Consider the following 12,438-nt stretch of genomic DNA (forward strand, 5'->3'; position numbering starts at 1 on the left):
AGGAGCAGCAGCCTGCCCAGCTGCCATTTCTATGCCCCACAAAGCCAGAGCTCCTTTCCACAGTGTGGCTGCTACCGTAGCAGATGAATCTCATTTTGTGTGTACTGTCTGCTCTGTCCTCCTGCCATGCAGCTCTTACACTGGGCTGGTTGAATGATCCATTTTGCTCCTCGGCCACACAGCTGCTTTCCTTTATCTTCTGTTTGCTTGTTTGTCTCCACGGACGTGCTGGGAGAAAGGATAGTCCTGTGCTGGACAAAACAGTGTGGAGAGCACTGGGATCATTTCTCAGCACTGCTCCAGGTTCCTGGCTGCACATGGCAGAGAGCACACAAGCAGCATCACCTCACGGCCTGTGTGTTCCCTCAATTCCTATTCTCTTGTCTACGTGCATAAAAAGCTCCTTAAAACAAGTCTTTGGCCTCGTTTGCTGTCTCTCACATAGCCCAGATGAATACCTAAATTTTATTGAACTCAATTACAGTGTAAGCCATTTGAAGAGGCTCATGGTTCACTAAGGACCTGAGTAATATCTGTTATTCTTTAAGAGCTGTAGGAACATAAGTGGTAAAATATCCATGGATCAAATAATTATTATGCATCCCGTACTATGGGTATTAAAATTTAGTCAGTTGGGAAATAATATCCATTTATTGAGTGTTGGCAAGAAGAAGGGAGAAGTGATAATAGAAATGCCCAGATATTAAAAATTACATTATCCAGTTACAGTTGTTAATCTGCTCTATGGACTGAACTTTCTGGAACCAGGTACGTACAAGGTGTCTTCCATGGGCAGGCATGTGCTGCTCACAGAGATGTTTATGTGCTCCACCACTCTGGGAGAAGTAAAGGGTCTCTTATAAATTTGGGGTACCACTGCTGGAGTTTGTGGTCAGTGAGTGAGGAATGTCCTTCTTTTGTGGAAGTAGGAAGGATATGCACTGTGGGGTATCGGGAGGGTGATGGGAGAAGAGATGATCCATTTCTTCTAGAGTCATTATTGAGCCTTCTCCTCCAATGGCAGTAAAGTGGCAGACAGGAGCTTTGTGCTTGTTGTCTTTCCCTCCTTTCCCCTGCGCTTGCTCAGCTCTCAAGGGCAAACCACGGCGTTTCTTCCTCACGTTCTCTGTGGGCTCAGCAGCTGAACTATTGCATTTCGCCAACCATAATATTCTGTGGGGCCATTTTATTTCCAGAAGCCCTTGCAGGATTCCGGTATCTCCTCGCTGCTCCTGCAGTAGCTCCCAGGCAGCGCCGTTGCCTTCACATCCAGTGCTCAGCAGCACCTGCGGAGCTCAGGAGCCTTGGAGATGCTCTGCAAGAGCCTCGGCCTGGGAGAGGAAACGTATGGAGCAGCTCAAGCAGACACCTCCAAACCCAGGGACTGTCCTCTGCACAAAGCTGTTAAAGCATTCGCTTGGCATTAGCTGTTAAAAATAGCTCATAATGTTTTCTGAGTCAAAATCAGAGAGATAAAAGGGGAAAAATGTATTGAGTGTGTGTAGGGAAAAGGCCAACACACAGACCCTGATGAGAAGGAAGACTGTGATTCTTTATTCTTGTAATACCTTCACAAACAAACCTACACAATCATGAGAGTTGCCTGGAAAAGTTCTGTGGATTCCTCTTCACCCGTGTCATCACGAGCACGGTCTGTTTGGGTGGTGTTCTGCAAGTCCTCAGGATCAGTGGGAAGGAGAGTGGCTGTTGTACAGCTAACTTAAGGAGTGCATCTTGGTTCCTGTGAGATTTGGGATCAGGTTTTTTTGAGAGTGTGGTGGAGATAAATGTTATTTATACAGATGAGCCCCAGACTCACATTAAACACAGTGTGTGGTATTGATTGGATTGATCAGGTCCTGGGTGACACTTACAGCCTTTCCCAGGCACAGAGGGAAAGAAGCTATTTTCCAAGTTAGGACAAAACAGAAAAGATATTCTGTTGCCTATTCTGCCTGAAATACCCTTTTTTTGTGTATTGGACAGCATCACTGCTCAGAGCCTGCACTAGAGGAAGGTGTTTCTACTAGAGATTTGTTAATGGAATTTCCCCCCTGCCCAGAACATTCCAGAGGAAGGAGTCAGGATTTAAAGCTTCTCGCCAGTGCCCTGTCTAATGAGAATTAATACTGTCTGGCAGATCCATGAGCAAGGTGCAAGTTTGCTAAATAAATTATGGTGTAGAGTTTATTTTTCAAGATTAATTTTTTTAAAATTATACCTACTTCCTATCTTTAAAAAACCTCGCTGCTAAATATTATTTGAGTAAATAAATGCTGTACATTGCTTTCATTTTTCTTCTTAAATGAATCCTTTGACAGACATTCATCTTTAGATTTATCTTTATCTCAAAAATCCAAAGGTACTTAGGTTAAATTGATTTAATATACCTAAATATTGGCTTTTGAGAGTGGTTAGAGGAAGGAAATCTTGATTGTGTGTTGCTGAGTTTGGTGTTCTAAATATGTGTGCCTTGAAACTTGAATCACTTTGTGTGGTCATGACTATAGAATTAACATTTTTTTCTGAGGATCATCTTTTGTTATCTTCTCCTGTAAAGACATAGAGATGTGGGGCCAATGCTCCTCTTAAATCAGTATAAATCAAGAGTAGTTCTAGTAAAGGCAGTACAAAATTTACTTTTCCCTTCCCAACACAGAGAAATAAGCTGCTGCTCAAGAAAAAGGAGTAACCAACTGAGGAAGGAGATGAACATGAACAGGTTTGGTTGAAAAGGTTATAAATATCAAGGAGGGAAAAAGAAAATATTAAGCTGGATCAAGAGGTTAAATCCAGGGTGTAATGAGACAGAGATAGGTTAGGAGTGCTTTGGCCTGAGGATTGGGGTGATTTCTCACCAGTGAGCTGTTTGTGAATGGGAAATGGGTTCCAAGGAGAAGGGGCTGAGATCTGTCTCCCCTGGCTCTGGGAATGTGTTTGGAAAACAGATCTGTACTACCCAGTCTGCACTGCCAAACATGGCTGCATTTTGTTTGTACACCTGGCTGGCAGCACAGGAATTCCGTCAGGCCAGTGGCCTGTGTCTTATGGTTCTCGTCCCATGGAACAGAACCTCCCATCATGGGAAATGATGGAAACATGTTTCCTACTCAGAGGCATTTCTTCATGCCCACAAGCTGAATTTTGCAGCACAAGGAGGTGTATTTTGTTCTTCTCTGCCCGTGATCTACCCTGTTTGCAAGAAATGTGTTCACAACAGGTGAGGCTTGAAGAACCTGGCCAGGTTGCACCATTATTTCTTTGTTTTCTTCAGCTCTCCCAGGAATTTCCTGCTGAGCTCAGGCTCTATAAGCATCCTACAATCAACCCTTTCTCCTTTTGTCTCTGTAGGATCTGATAAGAAGAGATATTCTGTATTACAAAGGGCGCATAGACATGGATAAATATGAAGTGGTGGATATAGACGATGGGAGAGATGATGACTTCAATGTCAGCATGAAGAATGCCTTCAAACTTCATAACAAGGAGACTGAGGAAATGCACTTATTCTTTGCCAAGAAACTGGAGGAGAAGTTACGATGGCTTAGAGCTTTCAGAGAAGAAAGGAAGATGGTAAAAGAAGATGAAAAGATAGGTGAGGAATATGGAAATGAATCTGAAAGGAGATTGTTGATAATGTTTAATTTAGCCCCAATGGGTGGAGAAGCCGACATTTTTATGTAGTAGAATTACAGTTCAGTCTTACTGAAATGTCCTTGGTTGCTCTCATAATCATAAACAGGTCTCTTTCCAATTCAGTTACTGTTATTTTTGGCCCTCAATAAACAAATTCTGCCCATAGCTTCAAGCCTGGACCTCCATGAGTATATGGGAGAAGGAAGTCTTTGGCCATCTGACTTCAGTGTCTCCTGGCTGCACCATTCTGCTCTGGTTATATCTCGTGCAGCGTGGGAGGGCAGCGGTCAGTGACTTCCCAGCCGTGCCCTCCCCTCACATCAGCCCATCCATTGACTGTAACCAGTGGCAGTTCAGGCTCAGTTTGGTGCTCAGCTGTAAAGCACGGGGCATATTTATGCTACTGTATAAATAATAATGGGTCTAATCTTACTTTTCATACAGCCCCTGCACAAGTGAGATTATAAAGAGGCCTGTCCTTCAAGGAAGAGCTGCTTTTCAGTAGAACACACCCATACCCTCAGCTCACCGGGCCATCCTTGCCCGCTTGGGGCCTTCTGTGTTTGCCCAACAGTGCAGGGCATCCCCCCACCCCAAAAAAAAAACCCCCAGGCTTTGTAAGCAACCTTCTGAATTGTGTTTGCCGTGTTCCCTTTTCCAGGCTTTGAAATTTCTGAAAATCAAAAGCGGCAAGCGGCAATGACAGTAAAGAAAGTCAGTAAGCAAAAAGGTAACCGGCAACACGCTCTGTGCCTGGTGATGTGAGGGTGGAGCGGGCTGGGCTGAATCCTGCTGGGTTAGGATCCAGCGTCCCCTTGAACTTCCCCCTCCCCTGCTCTTTTTTTATAAAATACCATTTGTGCTTTGTATCCTTTCTTAATGTATCTGTGGGCCAAATTAATCTCTGGTCGAATGTGCTTGAAGCCAGTGGAATGGCACCAGAGATGAATTTGATCTCGTGTCTGCAGTCTGATGTCCAGAAGCTGTCCCTGGGGGCAGAAATCTATCTCAGTTGTTTATCTCAGGCTGAAACGGGAGTGAGTGCGGAGGTGCGTAGGGGTTCTGCTAATTCCCAAAGTCTCCCATTAAGCAAAAAAAGAAGGATGACTAAAATGCTGGAACTGGGGAGGGAGCTACCCCTTTCCTGCTTCTGGAAAGGGGACACTCTTGTTTCCTGGGGCTGCCTGTAACTTTTTAAGGACAGCATAGTAGCATCAGCTCTAGGAAATAAAGTGTTTTAGTAAAGACATTATATTTCTTGAATGTCAGATTCATTTCCCCACCCAGGCAGGGTACAGCCAACTAATCAATGCCATGCCAGGTATTAGGCAGAGTCACAACTGGCAAAGGCCAGTGTTTATTATCTCTGGCAATAACTCTTGCAGCTACAGGTTTGGAAATACTGAACACAGAGGGAAAGTCAGAGAGGTCATCTTTCAAGTTCTCCAAAGCTTCACTATGTCATAGACATATCGATTCAGTACCAAAGTTCCATGGCACAACCAGGCCTATAAACGGGTGTTGAGAGAACTCGTCACTGCCTGGGCTCGAGTCAGCCCCAGGCAGGTTTGTCCCTGCTGTGCGCAGGCAGTGGGGTTTTAGTTCAGGAATTGAAGGAGCTCTTTGCTTTCTGGCTCACCTGTTGTTGTGTACTGGCTTTGCTGGTCCAGGAGTGGTTTGCCAGGCCAACTGTAAACTCCTTGGTTTGCTGTGTCTCTCCATTGTCATTAGTCTTCTCCTCTCTACTAACTTCCTATGTCGTCTTCTAAGATGTTCTCTAAAAACTCTCCTGGCCAGATTTTCTGAGCTCAGCGTGTGCACACCCCAAAACCAGGCCCAGGTACCTCACACAGGGTACCTGTGCTTCAGGCAGGAGTGGCCATTGTCACCAGCTCGTGGTCACAGAGTCCCCCTCACCTGCATGTTCGTCCCTCAGCACGGAACCAATCACAGGGGTTGTGGCAACTGGAAAATTAGAGAATCAGACTTGCATGATTGCCATGACAAAACCAGTTTAAATTATTACTTGCTGTTCAATTAATTATATTATTAATTAATTAAGATATTAATTAATAATTGTACTGTTCAGCCATTGAGGGACACAGTTCAGAGGTGCCTGAGCATGCCTTCCGTTACTCCCACGTAAATCACTGGACTTGCATCCTGACAAATACAATATGCCCAACAGGACTTATGTCTTACACAGCAATTGCTCTCTGTCTACTCTCTTTGTCTTTCTCTCTCTTTCTCTCTGAGATGAAAAAAGAGGGGTTGTTATCTTAGGCTTCTTGGACTATAAAACTCATTAGCTCCTAAAGCACCAGTCAGCATTTCTTTAGTGAAGAACGAGCTTAGGCTGTAGCACTGGCAGTTCTTTTTATGAGATTAAGTCCTCAAGTCAGACAGAAGTTCAGTCACATCCCAGCACCAAGCTAAGCACAGCCTGGTTGTTTTTAAGACACAGAATCTGAAAAACAACAAATAGGGTCATTAAAACGGTAGCTCTGTTTGCTTTGTCCTGCACTGTGGTGATCGTAGCCTAGTCTCACTCAGATTGATTAAGAGATTGACACTGAAGGTTTTGCTGAAAACCCTTCGTTTTGTTACTCTGTGGTTTGTCTTGTGCCCAGGCCTAGAGGCTGCTGGAGCAGGGAGCTGCTGGCACTGCTCAGAAGGGGGAGGTAGGAGGAAATTCCTGAGAGCTGGCTTTTAGTGACTGATTTTTTGAATCTTGCCATATGCATTTTACAGATATTGACAACATTTTTTTTGCCAAGACCTTGGCAGGCACTTAGGGCTCAGGCTTGGGAGCAGGCAGAGAGGTGTGCCCGTGCCAGGGGTTGCTGCCTCTGCCCTCCCACGGCATGACAGGAGCATCAGAAAGAGCTTTAGGTGGGTTTTGGAGCATCAGTTATACCTGGAAAGCAGTGAAGCCCTTCAGGAGAGGGAATACTTCAATGGAACTATTAATTCACTTAAATGCAGGCTTTGCAGGATGGTCTCAGTGGCTACAGCAGGGCCTGACAGCTCCACAGCCTGGCCCGACGTGTCGCGAGCTCTGCTCCCGTGTCAGTGGGTGCCTATTACAGACTTGTTTCTGGATTATCTCAGCTGTTCCCTCCACCTCTTAAATGGGAAACCATGGTAATTCCCCTGTCACAGAACACTTAAGGAAGAGAGAAAAGCCGTGAAGGAGGTGAAATGGAAAATGCAATCAACTTTGTTAGAGGTGAAGCAGAAAAACATTTTTCAAATAGTATAAACTGCTGCTTATTTCATGCACTGTTGTACCACACCTCCCAGAAGTATTGCTCTCGAGCTGGCTGGCATGTGTTTGAAGAGGAGGCGTTTAAACCACTGCTGGCTGCAGCAGGCGAGGGAGAGGCACTGGGAGTAGCTGAGAGCAGCAGAAGGAGCCTTAAAACTCTGCTTTTTAAACTAACAGAACCTTTATACAGGTGACTGAGAGCACAACTCTTTGAGAAGTTTTTGATCCCCACCTGAGGGTTCTCTGTGGGGTCCCCTGGAAGCAGCCCCTCCTGACACTCATGGCTGCACATGATGTGTGCAGGGCCAGACTCCCTGCCAGACCCAGTTAATGGTGCACGAGGGCAGATTGCAGCAGCAGCCCAGGATTTGCACTACTTATTGGATTGGGCAAAACATAATGTCATTAGACCAGGTGCCTTAAGACAGCATTAAACCAATTTTTGGCCTTCTTTAAGTCCATTAGCTATACAGTAAATGGGTACCGTTGGCTCTGCACCTCACAGACAGAAAAGAGCTGGTTGCTGTTGTTTTCCTTTTGCGTTGATTGTTCCAGATTTTGCCTCTTGGTTGTTGCCCTTTAGCTTCCTTCAGTGTCAGCGTGGGAACTGGGAATAGAATTCAGTGTGGTGTCTCCTAGAAATAGTAAAGTAACAAGAGAATTTTATTTGTCTTGACTTAACAAAAACAACAAAAACCCATCAGCCCTTTGCAGGCCACAGGCAGCCAAGTGTGCAGGATCTTTGCAGATAGTCCAGGTCCCACTGAGAACTTCCACTGCCTGTGCTGACATGGCAGAGGGATGATGGCATCGGGTTGTGCTTCCAGCACTGTGCTTGTTATCGATTAGAGCAATGGAAACAGGTCTAAAGTTCCCTTGAAAACAGGTCCCTTGTGGATCTCCAGTCCATCCTTAGCCACAGGTTAATCCAGGGTACTTTTTCCATTTCTAAGCATCTAGAAACAGAAGGCTCCTGGAGTGCCCCTCTCCATTAGGCCACTTGTCATGTCCCCCCAAGAATTAGTGTTTGCAGCCTGCAGGACCATTCAGTTCCCTTCCTGATACCTTCCTGATACCCAGCTCTGTCCAGATCTGGTCCCATGCAGGACAGGGATATTTGTTTATATTCCTAGAAGCTGCCAGCCAGGGGTGTCAGGGAATTAGAGGTTCTCCCAGGAAGGAGACTCCATTCTTAAAACACCATTTCCCAGTAATATTTTCACTTTGGAAAATGAAATATCTGCTCAGATTTAGAGAAGTGACCTTAGTGTGAGCTGGGAGGATTTCCCACCCCAGGAGAGCTCTTCAGCCCCATGCTGTGAGCCAGCTCCTTCATGCCCTTCTCCCTGCCCTGTGTATTCCCCTCTGCATTGTGCACAGCTTCCCCAAAGCAGATGCCTTCAGCCCAGACAAGCCTTTAGAAGGAGGGACGCATAGATTCACTCAGGATCATCCCGTCCCTGAGCTGAGAAGGACGCTGGCACCAAACATGCCCATGAACACCCAGCAGGGGTTAAATCATCAGCCAGCATGAGCTGCTTTGGCCTGTCATGAAACACCCTCTGAATCACTGGATTTTCCTGCTAATTTATTCCTGCCTGATCACTTGAGCTCACAGCAAACTATGTCATGTAAACCCCGACCCAGACATGCAGCAGCTTCTTTCTGACTTCTCACCCTTCAGCACCTGAAGCTCTCCCAGCATGTGTGCCCAGCAGAGCTGGGGCTGCCCGTCAGTGCTCCTGTGCCAGCTGGCAGGGGCAGAGCTGACCAGGGAACAGGGACTGCCGGTGCCTCCCGTGGTTCTCTGGAGTGTTGAAACCTGTTTTACTGCATCTTGCTGACAAGATTGACGTGGCCCTGCCATGTTTCCCCATCCTATTCACGCATGTAGGCACAGCCTCGGGGGATTGCAGGAGCCTGAGAGCACAGAATAACCCTTGGAAACAAAGAGGGGCATTTGCATTTTCGGATAATCAGGGTCACTGCCTGTTTTTACAGCACAGTAGGTGAAAGAACGGAGCTAATCATCTTCTCAGTGGGATTTCCCCACAGATTCGGGGGAATCTGAGAGCTTACCCCATTTCTTGTAAAACCCAGACTTTGCCCACTGCAGTGCTCGTGCTGTGGGTCCACAAGCACCATCCCACAGCAGTACAGAGAGTGTGCTGCTTGCTCCAGGCATCAGGAACCCAGCTGGAGGCAGTAATATCTTCTGAGAACATCAGATCTACAAGCTAAGGCAAATCGAGAGTAAATTCTTGGCTGGTAGACCTCCGAGTATGGTCAGGTGACTCTGCTGAGCACGTGCTGCAGGGCAGATTTTTGGTGAGGTGTTAATGGTACTCGTTTGAAGAACCCAGGTGTCAATATCAATGTCACGTTGAGGTTCCAACTGAAATAAGTTTGTCAGCCCAGGTACTCCTGCACTTCACCTTGGTGAGGGTTTCAGGTGAGGGGCAGTGCTGCTTCCCAGAAGAGGCAGCTTTTCAGGGTTTTCATGGCTGAACTGATTTCCTCCTGTCAGTGAAACCCACAGAGTGATCTTTGTGATCAGCCTGCAGAGTGCTGCAGGAGAGGGAGGCTGTATAAACACAGGATGGGATGAATTAGTTTTCACCTGGCTTTGATTGATAAAGCCCCCATATCATTCTTGTCTTGCCTCGATTAGCTTTTCTTATCACATGAGGAATCATTATCTTACTGTCTGCTCTAATGACATCAGGCTGCAGTAACAGACTGGATAAATAGACTCAGGAAGGTCGAGTTACCTCAGTGTGTGTAGGTAGATACTGTGGTTGGCTGGGGAACATCCAGGACACGAGATGACTGTTTCCTCTGTTGGATTTCTCAAGCTGCAGTCAGTCCTTTTCCCTCCCTCTTCCTCTTGAACAGAGACGTGAGGTCAGTGGTTAGAAAAGGAAGCTGAGGCATGTTCTCCTCATTGGTACCATCCCATTAATACCTTCCTGGGCCAGACTGTTGAGTAAAATCCCCAGCTGTGTGAAGAGCCATGGCTAAGGCACCACCCAAATTCCTCTTGAGATGGGCAGAAATGTCAAAAAGTGAGTTGGGTGGTTCAGCAGGAGGTGTAAACCAGTCCACAGCTGCTCAGGAGAGATCCTGTTCACAGCTGCCACCCACCCCTCCTTCTGTAGGGCTGCAGTCAGGGAGAACTAATAGCAGACACATCACAGTTTACCAGCCCTAAACCCAGGAGGGACCTGGTGAATCGTGCTTTGAGATCCTCTGTTGAAATGTGCTGCGGAAGGGCAAAGGGCTGTACCCACTCGCCCAGTACTGCTTGTTTCTTTACCTTAAGCTTGTTGCTATTGCAGGAGTAATTAACACAACAATTAGTGCTCTTGAGGCGTGTCCCTGGCTTCCCCATGTTACACTCTTCAGGAGAAAACAGAATTTATGGGATTTTTGAGCATGGCTTCTCAAAGATGCAAGTTGGCTGAGCTGCCCTTGAGCTCAGAGGGAGCTGGAAGGTTCCTCAGTGCAGCACTGCTCCCTTTCCTCCAAGCAGCCCCCCCCCCAGCCAGTGCAGAACCCAAGTGTTGATCATGGTATTGTCCCCCACTCTGGCTCATGGACAGTGTGACACCTGGACAGCTGGGTAGAGGAAAAGTGAAATAGCTCCTTACCAAAGTGTAAGCTAAAATCTTACAGGTTGAGGATGGAATAAGCAGCTTGTAAGGCTATTTCCATGGTTGTGTGGAGGAGATCTGTGTGCTCTCTCTGTGTATGTTTGTGTGAGCTCTGGGAGGGTGCCGTGTCATGTCCTGCTGTATGATCCGTCTGCACGTGTCCGTGCATTGCCTGTGAGTTAACAGCATGCTCCTAAGTCTTCAAGTGCTACTGAAATCATGTTGTAACCTCAAGTAGAAGAGACACTTTGGAAAACAAAAACAAAACAAAACCTAGAAGGGAAAAAAAGAGACAGTTTTAAGTCTTTTTAATTGTCTTCTTCTGAGCTGAGAAATCCGAAAGACTCCGAGTGACGCTGCCTAGTGCTAAAAAAAGACATGATTTCAACTGACAGAGCAGCATCTCTCTTACCAGTTTTGTCTAGCCAAATTATAAATCTGGGAGTTTTCTTGTTCTCATTCTGAGCAGCTCTCCACAACCCTGCTGTGCAGCTGCAGCCACAGTGCAGAATTATGCATGAGCCAGCAGAAGGAGCTCCAGGTCTGGTCATGGGGGTAGAGCTGCGTTCTGACACAGCTGTGCCTAGAAATCATTACTTATCTATCGATTCTTTCCCTTTGTGCTTTGAATTCTGTCTGCCACACAGCCCAAAATTGTCTTGGAAAAGAGCTTTGCTCATTTTTTTCTGTTCAATTGCAGTGGAGTTATGGCTTTGAATATTAAAAAGATATCCCACAAGAGACAGTTTTGCACAACAGCCCCAAGTTCTGATGAGGGAACAAACCACTTCAGTGCAGAAGAGAAAAATACTTGCCTGCCTTTTTCCCAGAATTGCTAGTGCTCTTTCTCAGGATTTGAAGATGTGCAGATTAGTGGATCTTTCCCCCTCCCAGCCCCCAATTTCTGTGTTCCACATTGTCAAGAACATGGGTTTGTTCAAAAAAATATTTAAAAGCCATTTTTGGGGCACCTCAAGCTATTACAAAGTGCTGTCTCACAGTTGCACGAGGAAGTGCATTCGGGAATTATCAGCCTGACTTGCTAGAGCACAGTGATTTTATCTGCATGCCCCCCCCAGTGATGATGCATGTCAATGATCCACAGCTTTGATCGTTTAGGCCACTTGATAAATATGATAAATATGCAGACCTTCAGCTGCTCATGCAAGTAGAACCAGCCAGGAGCTTTTGGCATTCATCTAGCCTAGATGTTAATGCCAGTAGCTCAGATCCTCACACAGGGCCACACATACAACTGTGAGGAGAGGGGTCTGAGCTGCTTTACTGAGGGAAGTGGCAGTGTGTGCAGGGGTGTGTTTCAAGCAAGGACAGACATTTTTCAGGAGTTTTGACCAAAAGGCTGTTTTGGGAAAGAACTGAATGGGGTTTGCTAGCGATCTGGCCAGGGGAGTCTGCCTTTTTTCTCTTAGAGAAGACGGACTATGGATTCCATTCTTTGCAGTGTAACTCCATCAATGTCAGAGGACGTCAGCCAGACTGTCCTTTCTCTTCTTCTTCAGCCTTCCAAGTGCATAACATCCTGCTGATCCAGGACATTTTTTAGCATTTCTGTATGATCATTAAAATACATTAGTTCACCCTCCACAAATTGGTTTAGGGACAGTAAAGAGCTCAGCCCAGCTCGGCTGCAGCACAGGGCCAACCGCTACTCTGCAGCCACAGGATGCCAAAGCCATTGGGCCATGTCATTAATGTGGGGTTAAAGTCTTCCAAAGCTAAAAACAAGTGCCATGTCCCCCTTAGTAGCTCTCTTCTGTTGTAGAACATTAATTTTGGTGGCACAAGGACTGTTTGCCTTTGAAGTAATTCCTGGTCCACTGGGTCGACCAAACCAGATTTATTTTCCAGCTCTAGCCATGT

At 46.2% G+C, this 12,438-nt stretch overlaps 1 protein-coding gene across 10 annotated transcripts in view; it reads left to right on the plus strand.

Moving 5' to 3' along the window:
- The window catches only part of ARHGEF9 (Cdc42 guanine nucleotide exchange factor 9), a 204,332-nt gene that overhangs the window by 185,585 nt on the left and 6,309 nt on the right, over positions 1-12,438 (plus strand). For all 10 annotated transcript variants that reach the window (XM_027705515.1, XM_027705513.1, XM_027705516.1 and 7 more), the window contains 2 exons: positions 3,352-3,595; positions 4,298-4,366. In XM_027705515.1, coding sequence (XP_027561316.1) covers positions 3,352-3,595; positions 4,298-4,366 — 313 coding nt within the window. The remainder of the gene's footprint in view (positions 1-3,351; positions 3,596-4,297; positions 4,367-12,438) is intronic.

The sequence above is a fragment of the Neopelma chrysocephalum genome, unplaced genomic scaffold (assembly GCF_003984885.1).
Source record: "Neopelma chrysocephalum unplaced genomic scaffold, ASM398488v2 Primary Assembly neopelma1_336b, whole genome shotgun sequence".
Classification (NCBI taxonomy): domain Eukaryota; kingdom Metazoa; phylum Chordata; class Aves; order Passeriformes; family Pipridae; genus Neopelma; species Neopelma chrysocephalum.